Below are 24314 nucleotides of genomic sequence, written 5' to 3'. Positions count from 1 at the left end.
GTGAGTCCGGGGCCGTCCGCCGAGCGCACGAGCCGGGAGAGGGGGCGGCGGGGCGCGAGGGCGGTGCGGGCCGGCCTGTCCTGGGGTGGAGGCTCTCCGAGGGGTTGGAAACCCGTGCTGGGTAGGTAGGGGGCCGGAGGAGGCAGGGGGAAATTGATTGTATTCTGCTTTCTCCCCAGCCCCCCTAAACACAGAGAAAAGTTTAATTGTTTTGGAAGCGCCAGGTTCAGTAGCTGCGAAGCGAGCCCCGCTTCATCCTGAGCAGTACAGCGTTGTCTAGGACTAATGTCGACTTTCTTTGTAAGAGAGTTGGCCGCAGGGCAGGGCTGGTACCTGTAGAAGGGGTGGGGTACGGCGTAGGCAGAGGGAGCCCAGAGACAGAGGAACCGCTGCAGAAATGCCACCCCCTGTCGACCTGGCTCGACTTCAGTCCTCGCCCGCACGGGGTTCCCTCCGATGATTTCCGAGACCAGACCTGTTCGCTGTGTGGGGCTCACGGACCCAGGGGCATGCAGCCTTTGTTCTCAGGAGGGCTGACAAAGACCAGAGGACTGGTCGTTGTGTGAGGACGCCCTTACACACCTCATTCCAAGCTGGAGACTTCTCAGAACATGAAGTCTGCTCGAGTTGGGTTGAGGTGTACATGGTCATCGATGCAGGTTTGTGCACACAGTAGGTGCCCAATTAGGTCGGTCGAGTCAGTGCAAGGGAAATGGATCGGAATTGGCAAGCTTCCCGGAGTTGGCTTTGATCTTTCTTTTCCTTCCACTTTCATTGTCCTATTGTTGAGCAATTCATGTCGCATTCATTCTCCCTTACTTTTGGGGAAGGTCTCTTAAAAAACCTAAAGATTCTCAAAAGCCTAAGATGAATGAATAGGGCCTTACAGGAAAATTGAGCATAGCTATCCTTATTGAAATCTCTTGTGATGCTAATTAAAGTGTTGCAATAAATATTTGTTGAATGTATGTGGGCATGTGTTTTAAGTGTGGGAAGTTTTTTAACGTAAAAAGCACGAGCTCCTTTTCACATTCAGTGCATCTGTGTAACAGGTGTCACTAGAAGTAGAGGTAGATGACAGGTAGCAGCAACTTAATCAGTTGTGAAACTAGACCTTTAGAAACTGGCATATTAAGCTTAATCGTTACTGATCTTCCCTCAGCAATGTGATGTTCTACTGAATATAGTCCTTCAATGTCTGGTTATCAATCACTCTCCACTAACTTTTTGGCCCTCAGGAGACACTGGAATTAAATACATTGTGAAATGTCACTTGGAAGTGCGTGTTGCTTACATTTTTTTCAGGCTGTTATTAATATTCATTTACAAAATGAAAACTTTACGGTATCAAACAAGGAGGCTACAAAAGCCATAGCATTAGATCCCATTCCCCCTATTTTAGCTTAATAATAAGTTCACCATAAAACTCATCTGAATGTGTAAATTACATATCTGACTGCCCTTGTCTCTGTCAGATTTATTCTTGCAAATGAATTAACAGCAGAGATCAGGCTTTGAGCATAAGGTGTTTCTTAAACACATAGAAACACTTCGTTGACTTAAATAGTATCCACTAGGTATATTCTTATTGTATGCCTTAAACTTTGCAAAGGGATAAAAAGAATACGTAAAGTTAAAAAAAAAAAAAGAACTTAAAAAAATTGTTGATGAAAAGTTTATTTTGTGTTCTATTATTGCATAAATTGCTGCAAACCTTTTGCTCTGTTTTCCTATTAAGTATTTATAGGCATCTTGTAGGTGCCATCTGGAAAATTTCTAATTAACTGAACATGATCTATTTGATTTAACATAAATGATGATGTTTACTTGATATTAAAACAGTTATGTTTTTCTTATGAATAATTTAATTGTCTTTGGCCTTACAAACTCACATTGAAATCTAACCATTAGAGATTGATTTGTGATTTTATCCTTTGAAGACTAATTTTTTACAATATGTATTTCAGCCATAATGGCATGAGTACAGAGGAGTCTAAAGCCTGACATTTTGGAAAAAGTAGGTCTAATGTCTCCCTGGTTGATGTTAAGCTTTGAGAAGTACATAAACTTTTTCATGCCGTTAGGGACCATTTACCAGAATTCTACTCAGCTGTCTGTCAAGTGAAAAGCTCTTTGGGGCCATTATTAGGAACATACTTACAATATATGGAATACATTTTCTAATTATTGAATATCAGCACAACCATTTATAATTTCTATTCAGTGTACCAAAATAATTACTGCAGAAAAAAAGACAGGAACTCAAAATAATGCTTTATCGAAATTCTCATTTTAGTACTTTATTCAATAAGATACTTTCTGATACTTTTAAATACACCACCCTTTTAAAAGTCGAGAGCATTATTTATAAATGAAGTGAAAATATTTAAATGAGAAATAACATTTCAAAAATCATCATAATCTGCCCCATAAGATTTAATAGCAGCTAGCAGTAATAGAAAAGTGTTTGTGTAGATTATTGGCTATGCTTATTTTGATTCATGGATATGCAATAAAAATATAAACGATAAGGATAATGATCAAAGATTTTTTAGTGAATTTGCGATTCTAACTTGAGAACTACTTTTAAGGTCTTGGACCTGTACTGATTTGTTGTACACACAGATGTGTAGAGGATATCTCTGGGGTCTGCCATCATTTAAATCTGTGACGTGACTGGTGGGTAATGACACCTTCTTTAGAACAAAGGTAAGAGGATTTTACTTTTGGGGATAAGGATACATATGAAAAAGAAGAGTTCAAAATTCAGGTCTCTGAGATGGGAGGATATGTTTGAAGAGCACATGCATATTCTTAAGCATTTGAAGTGTTTTGAAGTAATGTGTGCGTGTTTGTTTTTACTTTCTCTTTTTAGTGTACACAGCAGTGATCCATCAACCTGTTTATGCTGCAGAAAGCATTAAGTGTATTTCATGGTACCTCCACATTTCTGCAGAACACTTTAATATGTATTAATTTGAACATATTTAAATTGGCAAACATTTTATTTAGAAGACTGGGAGATTTAGACACTTCCGTTTTGATCATGCAAATGCCACAGAATACTGCAAAATCATGGGTGGTGACCAGTAACCTATACATCAATATAATAGCAAGGGAGATACAAAAACTTTTTAAAATTAAAAAGAAAAAACTGCTGAGCGTATCCCAGCCTATGGTACTGTTTTCCATGACATCATCAAAAGCATAAAGTGATGACAGTGCAGTTTTCAGAGATGCAATTACTTTAAGTATCTCTTGGGCAAGAAAGGAACAAATTAATCTTATTACCAGTCATGTAATAAACTACACATTCACCATAGCCATTAATCCTTAATGGCTGTTTTTCATCATTTTATGGTTTTGTTTTTGTAATTCTTTTTCTGGAAGATGGCAATATCTGTTACATTAACATTAGAAAGGTGTTGTATAAAGGTGTCCAAAGTGGAAATTCAGCTGATGGTCTCACTAGCAGTTTTACTTTCTCCAACTCTCTCTCTTCTGTTAAGTACTTTGCACACAGGTGGACGGATGGACGCAAGATTGTTTCTTTCACTGTTTTAACATATTACTGATAATGTAACACAGCCTGACAATTTGACTAAACTTATACTCCTTGTAATTGGGAAAAAGTTCAGTTTGGACCTTGTTTGTTTTACTTGGAAACTAGAAGGGCTAGATAAAAAAAATCATTAAGGACATAAAGGGTCTGAAAATCTGAGATAGATGTTCCAATATGGATCCTGTGTCTAAATGTTCAGTAAAAGAAAATCTACATTCTGCTTAGAAACAACCCTCAATGTTAGCGCTCCGGTATCAATAACGGACCAATGCTGAACATGGTAGCATAGGTCATAGTAATAATGTACATATTAATCAATCCCTTTATTCATGAAATTCTTCACCTTAGAAAAATATATCTGAGACCTCCACGGAGGCAGCATAGAAATCTGGGGACATGTATGAACTGTGGAGCCAGTCTGCCTGGTTCTAAACCCTTTACCATTTATGAGCCATGTGAGTTTGGCAAATTATTTAACTTTTCTATGCTTCCCTTGCCTCATTTTTAAAATGGGATGAAAGCACCTTCATCACAGAGTTGTTGCAGGGTTCAAGGGGTTCAAACACAGTAGTGCAGGTTGTTTCATGGACGCAGCTGCCCGCCAAGAAGCTGTGAGAGGGCGCTCAACGCGGCAGTCCCCGTGCCTGCAGCTGAGGCAACCTGGAGGAGAGCATAACTTTTTCAAGCTGAGCAGCCTGTATCACCAGGAGAGATCATCTTTCCTAATTTCCCCAAAGGGGTGGATTGTGCTAGCAGTGAGGCCCTGCACACTAAACTATTGATAAATGCCAAGCTTTTTTTTTTTTTTTTTGGCCGTGCCACATGGCATGTGGGACTTAGTTCCCTGACCAGGGATTGAACCCGTGCCCCCTGCAGTGGAAGCGCGGAGTCTTAACCACTGGACAGCCAGGGAAGTCCCCTGTCAGGCTATTATTATTGTCATTATTTCTTTAAAACACCTAACCACTCTCACTTTTTAGGTGAGAAAACTGAGGTCAGGAAAGTTTAAATAATGTCCCCAACGTCCCCACAGTTCCAGTACAGTTCTGGGATTCCAAGCCAGCTCTTAGTGATTGAATGCTTCAATTCTTCACTCACACAGTTTACAATTTATCTACTTGGTTTACAATTTATTATCTAGATCTTGATTTTAAATACTGGATTAAAAAAATAAATTTCATCCCCTTCTCAGAAAGTTTGTGATATTTCCCAGGTGGAGATGTAGGGCTTGCAGATGCCACAGAATATTGCAAACAATGCAATATGACCATTGGTCATGCAAACAATGACCAAGACTACAGTTTTGGTTGTTTATCAATATAGGAAAATGGATTCCAGCACAATCTTAATAGTGCGCTATGCAATTAATTGCATTATAAAATCTCCTGCAAAAATAAAGTTTATTATAACAAAACATTTTTATGATGAAAAAGTCTTAAAAAGTAGGTGTAATATTAAACACTGAAAGCAGAATACTTATGATTGAGAGCATTCCCTTTTTTAGTTTGAAAGTTTTACTATCGGAGGTCATGTCACATTGTATGTTGTAGTTGCAGCATATTTATTCCTTTGATTTTGAGTAGAATAAGAAAGAATTATGAAAAACAAATTATTCTGTGGGATTCTAGTAAAATGTCCAAGTCTGGTCAGTCTGGTTTGGGGAAGATTTATCATGTAGGTCCTCTTTTGCACAACTTGTTTTTTTCTTTGCAACTAAAGGTAGATCATAACTGAACAACAGGAATTCATAATAAATCTTCCATGTTTTTACTGAAAAATATGATATAAATTCAATGCTTATTTAATGTTGACAATATTATGATTCTAGTGTGAGGTATAAGAAAAATGTTATTACTTTCATAACTAAATGAAGACTCAACTTCCAGAAAATTGATAAATATAAGCAAAACAAAACCAAGTCATAGATCCTTTCTATTCAGGAAGAAAAAAGTAAACTGCCATGACTTTATGAGTTTGGCCCTGCTTTTACATTGTTGCTAAAAGCATTGAAAACCCTGCCAATATTTAGCTCTAAAGGAATTTTCATGACTAAGAAAAAGGACAGAATTATCTATGCGTGGAAATAGTAGCAGAATCTTAGCTGTGATAATGATAGGAATGTTTATTTTAGTAGGCGATACTGAAAATTATCTCTAAATTAAAGTGCATGTGTATGTATGTAGTTGTGCGTGAGTGTGCGTGTGTGTGCATGTGTGTGTGTATGTATGAAACCAGGAGGTGTAGTATCCTGGGTGAAAGGTCTTTCTTGCACATAAGCCAACAATCAAGGGAGGTTTCCCACTACAGGTGTTAGGTAACATTTAGTAAATTATTGTTAGACAGTATCAAGGTAGCCTTAGTGTGATAAAAGCTACTCTACGGTTATCTGAATATTTATCTGAATATTTTATGGGTGGTAGAATAGTAGATGGAAGACTAGCTTCCTACTGGTCAGAATAGTCGATGGAGGATTTTATCTGAATATAATATTTAAAAGTAAGAGAAAAGGAAATTCTCCACGTGATCTCACAGAATGAGAAAGGAGCTAATTATAAAGGTTCCCTAAGAAGATTAGCCTTTACCGAAGTGGGAAAGTTGCTTCGAGAAGATCCGTATTAATGGGACTTTTCTGGGAATTAGGGCAACATTTGTTTCCCAGCTGTTGGGAGTTCCACTGCTATTACAGCCAAGTGTGATCAGCTGAAATGGTGGTGAGCCGTTCAGTAGCTGCTGCTTCTGCTGATTTTGCTGCAACTTGGACCAAATTTGCACAATAAGGTGGAAATCAGTAGTAGAAGAGAACTGGATATGAAGAAATTCCCAGTGTCAGCTTTAACTGATTTTATATATAGATACCATAAAAACTACAGTGTATCTATAATTTCCTTAAACCTGCTTTGCTAGATCTGAACTGCTAGTGACTTTTCAGTTTAAAATTTGTGGACACAGCTGGTATTCAATGAATGCACTTTGGAGTTAATATCTGTCTGTAGCTGGTAATTGGCCGCTGTCCTGATCCTCTGAGATTCCCCCTGCTGTGCAACTACCAGTCTCCATCCCCGCATCTAAGACCCCTGGACCACTCCATCATCCACAGCCAAAGAGAGGGTGCCCGGCATAGAGAGTGCCAAGGATGGCTATTATCCGGGGCTTGTGCAGTATTAGTTCTTAATTATTTTAAATATAATCCCTGTCTATAGATTTTTCTTTAATTATTATTGTTATTATTATTTCTCTACAGACTAACATTTATCTACAGAATGACATTCCTAGTACCTAATAGTTGTATTAGGAATTTCTACAAGACACTTAAAGCTCTCTTATGTATTTAATTAGAAGTGCTATTTTAATTTTATAAATAAGGTAATTTTCATCATCATTCTTGTATTCTCACCATAAATAGTAAATCTCTGCTGCATTTGATTTTTAGTACGTCAAAGATAATGAGAAGAGACTTTTAGCATATATGTCATACCTAGGCATTTTCTGAACTTGTGCTGGCTTTGTTACATAAATAATTTTTACTCATTAAAACTTCTGGCTAATCTGTTTTTTTGTGTTTTTTTTAATTTGGCTTCTTTCTGTTATCTTGCAAAACAGTCTCATTGGACAACTTAATATTTCACAAGTGCTGGAATCAAATTGAAGTCTGAGAGTTCTTGGAGTAAAAAACTGAACAAACTGAAAACTCAAGGGAATGTAGTCCAGATGTATTTTGAGACTTAGAAATATGAAAAAGATGTAGAAGATAAAAATGGAAACAGAGCTTGCTTTAAAAATACAGGCATAAAAATCACTAGGCTTAATGGCATTGCTAGAGTATTGCCAGGAACAACCATTTTAAACAATGAAGACATCACAACCCCTAATAATAAATTAGGAGAAATTTAAAAAAAATAATAATTGTATTAGGATCAACCATTGGGACTTCCATGGTCATCTCTCCAGGATTATTTGTTTCAGGCTGATTTGTCCTCTTGACGTCTCTTTAATTCCAGTTTCCCCGTGGTCATTCATACGAGCCTGTTATTTTTCATTAACAATTAGTTGGGGCAGTCTCTTAATTTGTTCTTATTATTCAGTGTGTTGCTCCTGGGTCCAGATCACAATTAATGAGACAAAGAGGACAACCGGCGGTCTTGCTTGCATTGCTGGAACTGCTATGTTATTAGTTGGCTGTTCTCAGCAGTGTCAACGTATTGAATGCCTATTACTCAAACACTGTTGTGAGGTTAATGGCCTTCCACTGGTTTCTGCTTCCTCCTGCCTCTAAGCGTCATCACAGGTCATTAATTGCTGATTCTGGGGGAGAATGGATGTGATACCGACGCTGGCTCAGTGTGATGTACTGTAATTAAGAGTACAAAGCTTGAATGCTTTACTTTTTTTGCCAATGTTTAAATATAATACACCCCCCAGCCCTCCACTACTGTCAAATTTTCTTGATCGGCTACAAAATTAAGTACATAGTGAAAAAACCTTCAATCCCAACAAGAATTGTAAGCAGTGAACCTATGCCTTGATTTCTTAGCATGAATGAATTTGCCTTAATTTTACATGAAATACTAGGTAGTCTATTTTGCAAGGTCAAACCTCAAGCTGAAATCAGAGAGACTAAAAGGGTAGTGGAAGCTGTGGACAGCAGGCTGGGGTTAGTGACAGAGAGGGATCCATGGCAGGTTTTAAAGTTGACAGCAGAGATCAGAGGTGAACCAAGGAAGCTAATGAAAAACAAAACAAAACAGCGTGACTGTTCTGGAGATTGCGTCTATAATCTTGGCATACATATTTAGTGGTAAAAAGAGGCAGGTGTAAATGGTGGAACAATAGGAATTCCACTGCTAAATCCTGTCTGTACACTGTAATATCCCTGTTATATATATGGCTGTATTATGACCCAATATGATTATTCATATTTGTAGTTATGTCACTAAGTAATTAGGAATATTCATTGTGCTCAATTCCTAGAGGTATGTGAAATTCAATTTTAAGAGCTCTTTTAAGTCAAACTTTCATTGCCTATGTATTTAAGTCTTCACTGATGTAGACTGAGCAGAAGTATAGTGATGTCACAGCAATGAAGCTTGATAATAAAAGGTGATATTTCATTAAGAGGTCTCAAGAATTATTTTAAGCTTCACTTGTGGTTCCATTTAATATCTTGACACAAGTTTATATTCTCTATATAGTGACTTCTAAAATCATTAATAGATATCAGGATAGATGGTTAAACTGAGTCCTGTAACTTATAAAAACCTTTAAAATACCAGTGAAAATAAAAATTACATTTTCAATTTCACCTCCAAATTCTGAGTATTCTATAAGTACTCTAGAAGATTAACCTGTCACTTCTAATACAATATTATATTAATAAATTGGTTTTTAAAAATTTATTTATTTTTGGCTGTGTTGGGTCTTCGTTGCTGCGTGTGGGCTTTCTCTAGTTGCTGCGAGCGGGGACTACTTTTTGTTGCAGTGCACGGGCTTCTCATTGTGGTGGCTTCTCTTGTTGTGGAGCACGGGCTCTAGGCGTGTGGGCTTCAGTAGTTGTGGCACGTGGCCTCAGTAGTTGTGGAACACGGGCTTAGTTGCTCCACAGCACATGGGATCTTCCTGGACCAGGGCTCGATCCCGTGTCCCCAGCATTGGCAGGCAGATTCTTAACCACTGCACCACCAGGGAAGTCCCCAATAAATTGTTTGTTATTAGCGTTACCTTCATTCTGACTTCTATTAACTTTCAATTTTAATGTATTTGCTCTCAGATATATACAATAAAAACAAATATTTACACCTTAAATTTGCCACTTTATTTAAATTTCAATTATTTAAATGTATTCACTTCATGATACCTTATGTAAATATGCTTTTTTGTTTTTAATAATTCCTTTATGAATCATGATTCTTATTTCATAATTTTGACCTTTTAGCTTCCTTTACTGTGTATACCTGATATTTTTTTTAGCTACTTTCACTCGCTATGGTGTCAGTTTACAAAATCTAAGCCAGGAGAATTATGACTTCCAAAATTTCAAAAATTTCCTTGATCTACTGTGTTTAAAAATTTCCTTGATATACTGTGTTTAAAAGTTTATGTTACAAGTTTATTAGGGAATCAGTTTGCTTTTGTAAATTGAAATAAGAATCTAGAAAATAAACTTTATGCAATGGTTCAGTGGGAGAAGCATTCTGGGCAGATTGTTTCTGTTTTGATTGGTTCTTTCATTTTAATTTGTAGTAAGTAGCATTATGAATATAGTTCAGATAATCAATACACGGGCATCTTTTTTGTTCAGGCCAAAAGGTATGTTTTGCTGATTTCAAACATCCCTGCTACAAGATGGCCTACTTCCACGAGCTATCCAGCCGAGTGAGCTTTCAGGAGGCGCGCCTGGCTTGCGAGAGCGAAGGGGGAGTCCTTCTCAGCCTTGAGAATGAAGCAGAACAGAAGTTAATAGAAAGCATGTTGCAAAACCTGACAAAGCCAGGAACCGGGATTTCTGATGGTGATTTCTGGATAGGGCTTTGGAGAAATGGAGAGGGGCAAACATCTGGTGCCTGCCCAGATCTCTACCAGTGGTCCGATGGAAGCAGTTCCCAGTACCGGTGAGTAGGGCTCCTGAGGAGGCAAAGAGGGGTACTCAGAGGGCAAAGGACAAAGGGAGATTTCTGTTATCTGTAAAGGATGTCAGAATGGAACAGGCGAAGTCACTGAGATGTGTTCCTGCTGCTCTGTGCTTGGCAGAAACTGGTATACTGATGAGCCTTCCTGTGGAAGTGAAAAGTGTGTTGTGATGTATCATCAGCCAACAGCCAATCCTGGCCTTGGGGGTCCCTACCTTTACCAGTGGAATGACGACAGGTGCAACATGAAGCACAATTACATCTGCAAGTATGAACCAGGTAGGAAGCACTGTAAGTCCGTAGGAGCAGATTTTGTGCATATTTGCTTATATTAAGTGTTATCTTTAACCTTCACTACCTTTGGCTCGTTTTGGTTTTCTGCTGTGAAACATGGAATTACTTTGCAGTTTGATGACAAAGTATTGAAGCACACTTGGCTATAAAGCAAACTGCCCTATGAGTTAAACAGAAGGGAGCAACTAGAAACATCCAGAGGGGTTTTTTAAGAGAAAATAATTATTTCTAATATTAAGGCCAAACTGTGTTTTTGTAAACAGATTTTATGAAGAATAAATATCTATTTAAAAATATTTCAAAATTTAGTATAGTGTGTGTGAAGTAGGTATAAGACACCAAAGCACCTATAGGTTTACACATCTGATCAGTAGTTCTTTAGATTTTTCTGGTGAATTTAAGGGAAGCAAGCAACATTCTCCTGGGGCATTAGCTTATCATTTCATGACGTGATACTCGGTTTGTGCTCCTCAGTGAAAGTCAGGAAGTCAGAGAACCGTGGCGCAGAAAAGTAGGGGCGTGTGTCGCGTTTTCCGCGTGATCCTCATTCTTTGGAACATGCCTCTGCAGTTCGCTTTTGTTTGAAGTCTCCAACTTCTTGCCGTATGCAGCACGTGGGAAGATCGCATTGACCTGAGCTACACTAGTGTGGTTTCCTGCTGAAATAGTAAATTTGAGTTACTTTGACTAGAACAACTCAACTGAATTGATATCTGACCAAAAGAGAGACTAATCAGGACGATGTAAACTCATCGTTTTGATCATCAAAGAAAGTCAAATTCGATATTTAGGCTATGAGGATTTTTTTTTTTTTTTTTTTTTTTTTTTTGCTGTTTTCCTCTTCTCAGTGTTTGGAAGTTTCATTTGAACTCTTCCAAGGGCCGTCTGCTTGACCTCATAACATGTGTTCGTGGAAGGCAATTACAATCAAGTACTGCTATTTCCATTATTCTGTTGAAATTACGTGAGTCTTCTTTTTCTCATAAGACTGTAAAGCACAAGGGATTATTTGGATTAGATTTACCCTTCTCTTATATTTATCCTGTTTTTGAGTGTATTAGCCTACTTTATTTATCCCTGGTGAGTTTAGTCTTTAAACCTCTTGGTTGCTAAATGCATCATTACCCTCCTAGAAGCTTTTGCAAAGCTATATCTGTTACACACTTAGGTTCTTTGCCTTAAGTTTTTTCCTAGAAAAATATGAAGTTGAAATTCTTTGATATTTTAAATTTGTGACACTGTGTGCTTGAAACTATTAAATGAAACAAAGTATATTACAGCGTATTCTTAATACAATACTATCTTCATTCTTTGAGCTTTTAGGTGACCCTTTGTATTTTATTTTATTTTATATCATATTTACCACATTATTCAGGTCACTATTCCCCAGAATACTCTTGTTTTGTATTAGGTAGTCTAGGTTTATATTACTCATGGAAGAGCATTTTAGACATAAAATTAGTTTTTCATTTATCTTCTATAGTCTACCTAAATCTTCAAATACCTATAGTTTTTTAACAAGATTCTTTCATGTATTTTTTGTTTTTGAAGCACATGTACACTTCTACAGTGTAAAAGTACTTAGAATTATTAGTATATAGAATTTTTCTACTTTGTTTTACTTTAAATATTTTCATTTTTATATATTTTCTATGTAGTTAACCTTCTTTCCTTGAGCTTAGTGTCTTATTTATGAAGGATGTTGGTTTGATTAAATTCCTTGCTTGTATAGTCAGTGCTTTTTTGATGGTAAGTAGTTAACTTTTTAGTGGTGAGGGGATTGGAGGATCAAGTAGTGAGACTAATTACAATTTACAAATTATAACACTGATTATTTTGAACTTTATTCTCCAACTATACCAACAGTACTATGTGAACTTAGTCTCCACCTTCTGTTCCTGCATACCGTCTAATAGCATGACTACTGATATCCAAAGTGGTAAAAAATTAACCTAGCTATACAGAAACTGAATAATTCACTTCTGAGTTTTCTCACTCTCTTCTCCACCCTTTTTTTTTTTTTCGTTACTGTTCTGTGTGTTGAATATCTATTCTTTGGGTCTATCAATGTTATCCAAAGACATTTTAAGATACTTCTGAATCTGATTTTTATATTTAGTAAAGTTACATTAGGTACTCTTGCTCTTAGACATTAAAAATAGTATATAGGAGATTATGTTTCTAAAATTTTGTTACTTAATCAGCAGTTGCATTAAAGTTTGTTAAAATATTTTAAAGATAACCAGTTCTATGTTGATAAATTGCATAATATCTGTATTATTTATTCAGCAAATACCAGTTGAGCACCTAGGGGCATAGAGTGCCTAAATTCTGTGTGGGATAGGACTGTGTCGGGCAAAGTATCAGGGTAATATACATGTATAAGAATAACAAATATTATTATAGGATGGTGTATGATTAAGCTTCTAATGAATAGAGACTATGTGGCCAAATTAGAGTAAACATGACATTAAAATGATTTAATATTCTAAAACTAATGTAAGATGCTGCATGTGTTTTTTTCTTTTCCATTAATTGACAAAAATAAACAGAGAATTATATTTTTGGAACAAATGAAAACAAATTTACAGGTTATTTTCTTAGTAATTCAATTTATTTTCTCTGAACTATTAATTTAATGAACAGTGCCCTAGGGGAAAAAAAAATTAGGCAAGAGAGCAGTACCAGATCATTGTAAGAAATTTCAACAGTTTTCAAGTGTGTGGCAATTGAAGAAATCTTGCCTCATAAAACCAGGGAAAGAAACAAATTGCAAGCCTTAATTTATGATTATTTTTTAAAGGAGTAGACACTATTGGAAAGCAAATCTAAGGATGACATTGTTTGTAGGGGACAGAAATGTGCTTTAGAACATTTTTACTTGAATCATCAATTCCAGGTGCAATCCATATGCAGTTATCTGCTGCTTATTATTGCGAGGAGAAATCTAAATTATACACCAATAATAGTATAGAAATAATCCTGCTGGTCTTTGAATCGCAGTTAGTGTCTCATGATATGGTCACCAATTCTTGCCTATCTTTTCCTACTTTTATACCTCCTTTCTCCTTATTACCTGTAGTAGGTTATCATCAGCATAGATGTTCTGGATTGCTAAATGCAGTTTGGGGTTACAGGGGTTCACCCAGTGGATCCAAGTTGCAGAGACTCACCAGATCTTTATTCAGAGATAATTAAATGTTGACTTTATAGTTAGATCATTTCATATAAATTTAAATTCAAAATAGAATTAGCTGGAAGTTTTTCAGAAATCAATGTTTATTTTATTTTATAATAAACTTCTATTTTCATCCGCATTTGCATTTGTCTTGTTTATCATTATGTATGACAACTGTACTTATTATTTACAGAGATTAATCCAACAGCTCCGGTAGAAAAGACTTATTTTACAAATCAACCTGGAGACACTCATGAAAACGTGGTTGTTACTGAGGCAGGTAATTAGTTCACATGTCTCTAACTCACCTATCAAGAGAAGAAAATATACTTTTACACTTTGCTTCGCGTTGGCCCCAACTTTTCTTGTTGCTTGGTGAAATAGTGCACTAAATATAGGCCTATGGAAATTTACTTTAGGACTAGGTTAGAACAAATGATGCTAAGCTAGTTTTTGAATAGAAAAACCTATTTTGTTTTCTTTCTATTTTCACTTAAGTGGATGTATCTAGTACTAAACTAAGTATATCCAACGCCAAAACCTGGATCCATAAGGATCTTCCCCAGTATGTAGGTGTTATGATGTAAATGGGTGTATTCAGTGGCCTGTAAACAGTTGGGTACTGTTAAATGTTTAGGGATTGGCTGGGGTAGGCTGGGCTTAAAAAAGCCTTATTTGTAGACTTTGAGTTTTCTGTGGTGTGGATACTCCCACCCTGACCAGTTTCAAGCTACCAAGTGACATCACTGAAGAGCAGGTTGGGTAGTAGGCGTCCAATGAGCTTTCAACTCAGTGTCTCCAGCACACCACTGTCTGCAAAAGACACAAAATGCAATCCCAGAGCAAATCTCATGTTAGTCAAAAACTGCTCTTAGGATCCTTTAGGGGCTTGTTTTAGCATGGCCCTATGCCAGTTGGACAGGAATATTTATTTATACTAGTTACTTTGTAAAGATTGAGCCAAAGACCCAAAGTCTCAAAATCTTTCCACAGGTGATGCAAAATCCATGAAAGAGTAGGAAATACTTTCTTTTTTCTTTACTCTTATATGTAAAGGATCATGATGGTCTTTTGAAAAGGAAAGGAAATGTGTCTTGAATCCTTAAAATGCTTGCAGTCACCTTAACAGGCTCAAGAGTAGATGAAAACATGGCAGATTATCCCCAAAATACTCCATCACTGGACCTCAGTTAATTTTTCTTCTCTTAACAAAGGAAATGATGTGCAGTTAAATGGAGAGTTTGATCTAAGTGCTGTCCACTTTGACCAGAATTATTTAGATTAATTATGATGATGGCTTTCAATTTGCTGGCTCAATGCATAGTTTTCCAATTTGCTTTTCTTGTATGGACATGATATTAAACTTTAGCGCTTTTCACTTTCAGGTGTCTGATTTTAAAACCATTCAGACCATGTAAATCTAATTAAATAGATCAGTAAATAATTACATTAGGAATATTTACCCTCCTATGACTTTGAAAAATTGTTTAATAAAGTCATTTTAAGCTGTATGGGACATCAGTGTGGCACTTGTTTATTTTACCAAGAAAACCTAACATTATCAAATGTGATGGAACAGGATTAAAAGATGATTCATTTTAGAATTTAACGAAGATCAAGTGTTTATGCCTCTGTAGTCTTATGTCTCTAGGTTATGACTCTATCATCATTTAATATTTACATATTTTGGTTTAATCTCAGAGAGTCATGCATATCATCATGGCACTGGGCTTATTAGTTAGGATAATTACATATCCAATAAATCAACAATTAATTTAATCATGATTATTCTTTAGTAATCAGTACTTGTTTCTCAAAGTAATAACTGAGAAGGATTAATGAAGCAAGACAACTGAGATTATTAATATGTTGTGAAAACCAGTCCCTATCTTAATTGAAGATTTAATAATAGTTTTGGAAATATGGACATTTAAGTGGCACATGGCAAACATGCAGTATATTTTGTTTTTAATTTCTAATAAAACATGAATATATTATTTCATTAGATTATTCAGTATTCTGGGAAGAACGTTACTCGGAATCTTATTGATAATAATTATACTTTGCCTTAACTTTTGGGAAAGTTTTTATACAACTCTAATGTCAGAATCCTGCCTCAACTATCTCTTTACGTTAAGACTGTTTTACTTTTGTAGGACTAATTCCCAATCTAATCTATGTTGTTATACCAACGATCCCATTGCTCTTACTGATACTGGTTGCTTTCGGAACCTGCTGTTTCCAGATGCTGCATAAAAGGTAAATAACTCATATATGCAGAGACAACTTGAAAAGCTTTAAATAGGTTTTCAGGACTCTTTAAAAATTTAGCATAAAATTGTATTTTTAAGTTGCCTTAAGAACGTTCTGATTTTCATGTCTGTCAGTACATATCCAGTATACATAATCTAATAAAATATACCTTGATTATAGGATTATGAATTATCTCATTTAATCCTCACAAGCCATATGAAGTAGGTAACCTTCTGTTTCTATTTTTCAGTTGAGAAGATGGTGGCTTAGATGAGTCACACAGTTTGCCTTGGGTCTCATAGCTAATGTGTGTGATAGACCTGAAATGTGAATGCTTATAAGCTCACAACATATGCAACTATATTACACTGTCTCTTTTTATTAAATATAAGCATTAATGCTAAACCTTTCAATCCTGACCTCAAGTTGTATGAAAGACTTGATTTTTGTAAGTGAACTTCGTAGTACCTTTTCAAAATTTCAAGTCACAGCCTTCTGTTTTATTTCCAAAGGATCTTTTAAGTATAGGAACTATAGTATAACGGTAAAAATGGGTTACTTTTTAGTAGGCATCTTGAAATAAAGTGATATGTCTTAACAGCAAGATTCTTGAGAGTATTCTTTTATATCTGTTTATGCATACACTTGAGTTACAGGTGAAATTTTTTCATATGTGTCAGTTTGGCAATTAAACTAAAACATTAATGTATGAAATATAAATATGTATCAGAGGAAAAAGGAAAAGATGTGGATTTTAATTAGTGTGTGCTTGCTAGAATAAATTAGACATCTTTGTCAAAGTGTTTTAAATAAAAACTGATTAAGAGAATGCTTCCTTCAGGGAAGGAACTGCAAATAAGTCATTTTTCTCTTTTGACTTTACTTCATCTTCTTCTTTTCCTGAAATGAACCCTAAAGAATTGCTAAGTAAAAAACCCCCAGAAAAAAAATTAAATAGATATAAACTCTAAATGGTTCACATAAATTTTTTTTTTTCTTAAAATTTATTTATTTATTTTATTTATGGCTGTGTTGGGTCTTTGTTTCTGTGCGAGGGCTTTCTCTAGTTGTGGCAAGTGGGGGCCACTCTTCATCGCGGTGCGCCGGCCTCTCACTATCGCGGCCTCTCTTGTTGCGGAGCACAGGCTCCAGACGCGCAGGCTCAGTAGTTGTGGCTCACGGGCCTAGTTGCTCCGCGGCATGTGGGATCTTCCCAGACCAGGGCTCGAACCCGTGTGCCCTGCATTGGCAGGCAGATTCTCAACCACTGCGCCACCAGGGAAGCCCCCACATAAATTTTTTAAAGAATCCAACCTGTTATTTACTGGCTGTTTAAAGAAGACATTTTGAATAATGATAAATAAAGCCTGGCAAATTAATATTACCTATTGTGACATATTTTGTCCTCTTGACTTTCATATATATATATATATATATATATATATAAAACACACTTAAAATTATTTTTCAATATTTCATGCAGAATAAAGACAATAGTAAATATCTAATTTCTACCCTTAATTCCTAAGACTATAGATGGAAAGAAAATTTATGATTATGAAAAACAATGAAATAGAGCGAGGATTTGATATAAATCCCCCCATAACCCAGCCAAACTGTTACAGAAGAGCTGTAAATAACAAATCAGTGTGAAAAAAAGGATTTGAAAAAAATTATGTAGACCTTCTCATTTCTAAAATTAACATTACTGAAGTGCCAGTTTTTGGAGTTTTCTCTGAAGTTCGTTTTCCTTCTTCCAAATAGTGTGTTGTTGTGGAGATTCTGCTCATTCTCAAGTCTTCCAGGTTTTTATACTTTGAAGACCTGTGGAGTTTTCACTTGTTTGAAATTCTCAGAGTGAGAAAATAAATCAACATAGACTACCTCTGAAATTAAGCTGTTAGTGCTTAATTCATTCTCTCTTAGATCCTCCCCTTTTCCTTTCTTCCAGGAAAGCAAGGAGAAACTTCATCAAAGACTCAACTCCATTGTCATCTGAATGCCTTGCAGAAAGTTTAAATTCCAATCTGGTACACATGATGGCTTCTATCATTCCATGTCATGTTCAAAATAAGAAGTCTTGTTTCCTTAACTCATAATAACTCTTAAATAAAATAAATACTAATGCTACACAAAAGCCACATTAATAACTTAACCACCCTTTCGTTTTAACCATTTAGGAAACTTTCATGTTTTTCATAGACTTTGCTTGGCTTATTTTCCATTCATGTTAGATGACTTCATAGATAGAGATGTATTGATCTTACTTAATTGGGTGCAAATCTCTAAAACATATCATTTAGATATAGTAATTTATTAGTAACAAATTCACAGTTAAATTGAAGTCAGTTAAGTAATATTATAAAATTGTATGGCTCAGGCTTGTTTAGGAAGACTTCATTTCTTTCTTTGAAGGAATTCTGCAATGTCTGATAGGCAGACTGATTACCATCTTCACATACTGGATTAATCTAGAATTTTTTGTAGGAATGAAAAAGTATGCTGGTGAGAGAAGAAAGACGCTTTCATAAGGGTCTGACATATCTCCAGTTGAACCAAGACATGCCTAGTTTGATAAGAAGTCTCAGACATTGAACTTATTACTTCTTCTGTTTTTCAGTAAAGGAAGAACAAAAACTAGCCCACACCAGTCCACACTGTGGATTTCAAAAAGCACCAGGAAAGAAAGTGGCATGGAAGTATAATAATTCATTGACTTGGCTCCAGAAAAGAAAATAGAGTTTTGTAATTCTGGATCTGTATAAGGAATGGCATCAGAACCTTAGCTTGGAATGGCTTGAAATCTCAAAGGATGTCCAAAATGAACTGTAAGCTCCCCCTTGAGGCAAATATTAAAATAATTTTTATATGTTTATTATTTCATTTATAAAATAACGCTGTGCTAATAATGGAGTGAGACATGCTTATTTTGCTAAAGGATGCACCAAAACTTCAAGTAAATGGGATGGACCATGCAGATTAAATTGCTATGAACACATCAGAGAAGTATGTGCATTGGAAGCAGTTATTTTTGTCTCTTTCACCTTTCATAAGTTGTAATCTAGTTAATGTAATGTAAATTGCATTGAAATTTACAGTGTGCAAAATATTTTTCCTTTACATAAGTGTTAGATAAAAATGGACTGTTCTTGTATTTATTTTCACAGTGTTTATTTTTCAATACATGCTGTTTTGATTAAAGAAATGTATCACTGTTGTCAACTGAATTCACACACACATAAATATATTACCATAGAAAAAGTTCCTTTTCTAGAAATGGCTCATCTTCTTTTAGTTTCTCTGCTTTGGGTCAGAGTATGTTTAGGAAATCTCTTCAGAAATAAGAAGTTATTTCATTAACCGTGGTATAAATCTAGTCAAATATTTTACTTGGAGGCAAGAATTGTCTAATTTCAGTTGTGCAAGACATGTGCCTTACAATTATTTTGCATTAAAATTCAACAGATTTTGTAATAACTTTGTTAATAGCTGTATAAACAGTAATATACTCAATCTAGAGCAACAAAAGTGGCATACACGATATAAATCATAGATCTTCACGTGTTGCCTATGTAACCACAAGTAGCTCTCTGAGGGTTCTGGAATCGATTTGGCCCCTACCTTGCCAACAAAGCAAAGATGGTTGTTTGGGGTCTGGGATTGACCCTGGAGGCCGATACCTACAGAGTTTGCCTAAGGTTTTTCCTAGCTCCGTTTAGCCTCTGTCAGCACATAAGGTGGTTTTACAGTTGGGACTAGTTGAGTGGTCACCACTAGTGTGCAGTTAAGCACAGCACACTGACATTTCCGCAAGGAAAGAAACTGAATTAGTATAAAAATGGGTTGGAGGGCATCAATGATCACATGTTCATTGTTCATGTTTGGCTGAGAGAGTAAACTGGGGTGCCTCTGTCCTACCTTCTGGTTTCTTCAATGCTGTGGCTCCTTCTTCTCTAGAGAGAGTTGTAACTATCTGGTCTTCAAATGTCTCTGTGCTCCTTTTAACCAAATAAAAAGTTCTTGTTTCTGAAGAATGATCATGGGTGTTGTCTCAATATCTTAAGTGAACAAAGTACAGATATGTTTGCAATAATATAGGGGAACAAATGACTGTTTAAGTGTGGTAAGAATGGAAGTTATGGTTGTAGACTGTTTTAAACCTCATCTTTTCAGTTAGATAATGAAGAGCTTTCACTAAGGCAAGTCACAACTCCAGTTGGTTGGCAAAATAGAAATTAGTGGGCAGTGGTCCTTTTTCAGCTGCTCAGAGACTGAGGAAATAGGCAGCTGCGTTCTAAGCTTAGATCTGCCCACATTTAGCACTTCCTTTTCTTTTCTTGGCGACCCATCTTTCTGGGCAGAATAGGAGACCAGCTGCTGGGATCTACCTCTTCCCTCCAGGCTCCCACCATGCATTTCTTCCTCTAGTCAGGACTTGATGGAGGGAGACTAGGCTTTCCCCATCGTCTGTGCCACCCACAACTGCAACAGCTGCAGGGCAGGAGAGGCAAAGCAATGGGGAAGGGACTTGGTTTTGCCTTTTATCTTGATCCAGAGCTGGATTACTCTTCCGGTGTCAATTACTAAACGCCTAAGTTCCTAGAGTTGGGATAATGAACTTCTGTCTTATTGGAAGATGGTAGAGAGACTGTCCTAAGGGTTCCTTAAGCTGACCTTTGAAAAATAAAAAGGAATCGATGTTGTATTTGTATTTTCAGAGCATACTTCTAATAAGTGTTGTGAAAGGCAGGTGAATTGCAGAACAATATTCAGGAAATAAAACCAAACAGCACACCCTACCCTTGCTGTTCCATCCTTCCTAACCACTCCATCCTTCCTATTAGGAACACGTCATTGGAAAGGTTTTAAAAAGAATAGTGTGTTCAGGGACTCCCAATTTTTGTCCTAAGAATAAATCCTGTGATTGTTTACCAGGAATTTGTAGTCCTCAATCATCTGGCTACACCTTCTTTTTTTTTTATTTTTAATTTTTACTGGAGTATAGTTGATGTACAATGTTGCATTAGTTTCAGGTGTACAGCAAAGTCAATCAGTTATACATATACATATATCCACTCTTTTTTAGATTCTTTTCCCATATAGATCATTACAGAGTATTGAGTAGAGTTCCCTGTGCTATACAGTAGGTCCTTGTTGGTTATCTGTTTTATATATAGCAGTGTGTACATGTCACCTTCTTTATATGGTATTGTTTTCCCTTTCTCTGACCATTGCCCAGAGAGAGAGTCTTTTGCTAGGACAACTCATGATTATCTACTGTCCCTTCTCCCTGAAATTTCCCACCTACACGGTGGTCCCCACTGCCTCTTCAGTACGTCAGTAACAACTATTCCTCTCAGGTGTAGCCCAAGTCTCCTTTCTTCCATAAGGCCAATATAAACTGATTGATCCCTTCTTTCAACTGCTTGAAACCTTACGCTCTCTTCTATTACTTTGGACCATATAGACCCATGCAAGAATGTGTGTGTGTGTGTGTACATTTGTATTAATTTGCATGAATTTTGTCTTCCTGAATAAATCAGTAGATTTTGTGTGGTAAGCTAAATTGAAGTTTGCACTTACTCTGGAAATGATCCAAGAGATTAAAGCAGTGGAGCAAATTCATTTACTCCACATTTTTGGCCTTCCAGTGGGCAATTCAGCTGTGTCTAAATAACTTTTGCACATGTTAGAAATATCCACTGTAACTCATCTATCAGAGAAAAACCACATTTGTAATAGTTGTATTTCTTTGATATGTCTGATAATTTTTAGAAACCTAAAAAACACTAGCTTGAAATAAACGGACCGTATGAATAATCCAGGTAAAAAATGATCCAATGAAAGTATGACAATATTAGTTAATTTAGCTTTAATTTTGATACAAGGGCGATATATGGACTTGTGCTATTTTGCTGTTTAATTAGCTTATTTGAGAGAATTGTGCAATCGATTTAGTTCAGGTCTGTGACATGAGCCTACAATAAATATTTTTGATAAGTGGGGAAAATATTAAGGATGTGCTCAAGTTGGATTGGAAATGCATTTGGATAGAAAAGCAGAAGAATGATTGAGATTCTTATAATAGTGATCTAAGCTGGAATTAGATAATTTACAACAGTCTATTTTAAACAATAACATACTTTGTGCAAATAGTTTATTTTGCTTCTCCTAATTTTGCTTAAACTTTAAGTGTATGCTTTAAAATAACATTCCTTTAAATAAGAGAATATGATAAAAATAATGATTAAGAACAAAGGAAATAATATCTGTGAAAGAATAACTGTTCACAATAAAATCAAAATTTATTATTTTAAAGTTACTTTGTATTGTAAAGATTAGTTTTTTGTTTTTTTCCCCCAGCATTTCGGTGGCTTAGGTAAAGAATCAAGGCTTTTAGAAACGACTTTTTCAAAACTCTCAATTTCCATGCTTCTTAAAGTGGAATGGGAAAACTGCCTGATTTTCATCTTAGCTTTAGGAAACACTCTAATGTAGAAAACTTTGTATCCATTCTGTGAACCTTGGGACCCGGGAGCACACCCCTGGGCGATTAGGCAGTGCACACTGGTATCCAAATGACGTCACACCAGTCAGGAACCATCTGTTGTTTTCTTGGCACATGAGTGGTCCTCCTGAATCCCCCTAAAGAGTAAATTGCAAAAGAAAATTGTAGATGTGTGATCAACTGATATAAATATATATATATTATATATTTTAAGCAAATGAGTTTAAAACTGAAGGTCAAAAATATGGTTTAATTGCCATTGCAAGTCATCTGTAAATATTCTCACCATCACTCTAGGTCAAGAATTAGAAACTTTCGCTGCTCAGTAAGGGCACAGAGAAACTATGGCAACTAAAACAAAATTTATATGTAATTTTTATGATTCACTCTTATAGCAAGCACTTCCTTGCTTTAAGTATGGCATTTTAATGGGTACCAAGAAATTTTCTCAGGCACAACTCTGAGAGCATCCAAACCAAAATATATGTTAAAAGCTAATCCTTTTATTAAAGGAGGTATGTCCTAAGTATTATGAGGGGCTTTGTGGAAAGACAATATTCTACATTATGTGCTTTAGGATAACTAATAACTCACACATAAAGTTGATTTTAGTTCTCCTGGGCAGCATTAATTTTTTGGCATTAGACAAGCACAGTCAGATTTGAAAAAAAACAATATTTCAACTGAAATAGGCACATTTATGATATAATTTCTAGTGATAGGCACACATTTTCATCTATCCTAATTGATGAAATGCTTTTAATTTTCATAAATGTTAATTATAGCAATTCCTAGTTGAGTTAATTACATAGATTTTATTTCCACAGGATTATTCCTGTGTAATGCAAATGAATATAATGCAAATGTATAGTACTGTTATTTAATGACAGAGAATTGACAAATATTTTCCCACATTAATTGTGAAAGCATTTTAAATTAATCCTTTCTTTTTTATATTTATGAAGGAACTTAAAGCCTTGTGTACTTTGGTAAATCACTGGTACAATAGAATATTTCAGCTAAGCTTATGTTAAAAAGTATCCTGAGAGATATTTTGCCTGATTCTTTATCACCTTTGGGACTTATATTTAAGGGAAAAAAATGTAGTCTAGAAAATCATCCTTTCTCTCCTGAGGAGAGGAGAATAAATCTCATTGGCAACCATGGGTTACTCCTTTTCTAGATGTAACAAATGTGTTCAAGCTGTTTGAAGGCGGGGATTGTGATTGTACTTCTGCATCCTAAGCCCTTAGTTCATAATATGGTTCAGAAATATTTACGGAACAGTGTCAATTGAAGGTAAGAATAAATACTGACTCAAAGTGATACGTGACTTAGAAGTTAGTAAAAATAAACCTCAAATGTTTGGGTATTTTAAAAAGGAGTCATTTGGTTTGCTTCATATTTTCAAAAATAATTTCATATTTTTTAAAAGACAGTAGAATCCAGACGTTGATTACTTGAACAAGGATTTTAAATTACCCAGCACATACTGGCTCAGTGGCTGTTATTCAAAGAATCCACCAGCAGGCCTGAGGCCAAACAGCTGAGTGGTCTGTCTGTTTGAGAGACCTACGTCTGGGTCTATCACTTCCCATCATCTAACTACACACACCATTTCAATTCTATTGTGTTACTTCTCTTCGCCTTCATTTTCTGATTTGTTCAATGAAGTTACTTCCTTGCATTATCTCAGAGATGTGTAAGTACTTCAAAAATATGAGTGAATGTCCAGACCATAAAGTATTAACCTAAAATTTGTTTCTACGGAGATGCTATGTTTATAAAGAAAAACAAAAATCATTAACTTCTTTGACTGAACATCTGAGTATAAGGGTTGGAGACCATTTTTATTTAGGGTAGTGGTTCTTAAACCTTGGGTTGCATCAGAATCAC

General features: G+C 35.8%; 2 protein-coding genes across 4 annotated transcripts in view; one reads left to right on the top strand and one right to left on the bottom strand.

Moving 5' to 3' along the window:
* Window positions 1-19948, top strand: part of CHODL (chondrolectin) — a 57297-nt gene extending 37349 nt beyond the window's left edge. The window contains exons 2-7 of one of the 3 annotated variants that reach the window (XM_082391978.1): window positions 9858-10167; window positions 10307-10464; window positions 13851-13937; window positions 15814-15916; window positions 17862-17940; window positions 18531-19948. In XM_082391978.1, coding sequence (XP_082248104.1) covers window positions 9858-10167; window positions 10307-10464; window positions 13851-13937; window positions 15814-15916; window positions 17862-17940; window positions 18531-18533 — 740 coding nt within the window. In that variant the 3' untranslated portion in view covers window positions 18534-19948. The other 2 variants (XM_082391977.1, XM_082391976.1) reach the window with 2 other exon arrangements.
* Window positions 19949-20039: 91 nt separating this feature from the next.
* Window positions 20040-24314, bottom strand: part of TMPRSS15 (transmembrane serine protease 15) — a 115760-nt gene continuing 111485 nt past the window's right edge. Inside the window, exon 19 of the mRNA XM_082392568.1 lies at window positions 20040-22555. Coding sequence (XP_082248694.1) covers window positions 22400-22555 — 156 coding nt within the window. The 3' untranslated portion in view covers window positions 20040-22399. The remainder of the gene's footprint in view (window positions 22556-24314) is intronic.

This window comes from Balaenoptera borealis (assembly GCF_965194805.1).
Source record: "Balaenoptera borealis genome assembly, chromosome: 5".
Classification (NCBI taxonomy): Eukaryota; Metazoa; Chordata; class Mammalia; order Artiodactyla; family Balaenopteridae; genus Balaenoptera; species Balaenoptera borealis.
This window is presented reverse-complemented; position numbering and strand designations above follow the sequence as displayed.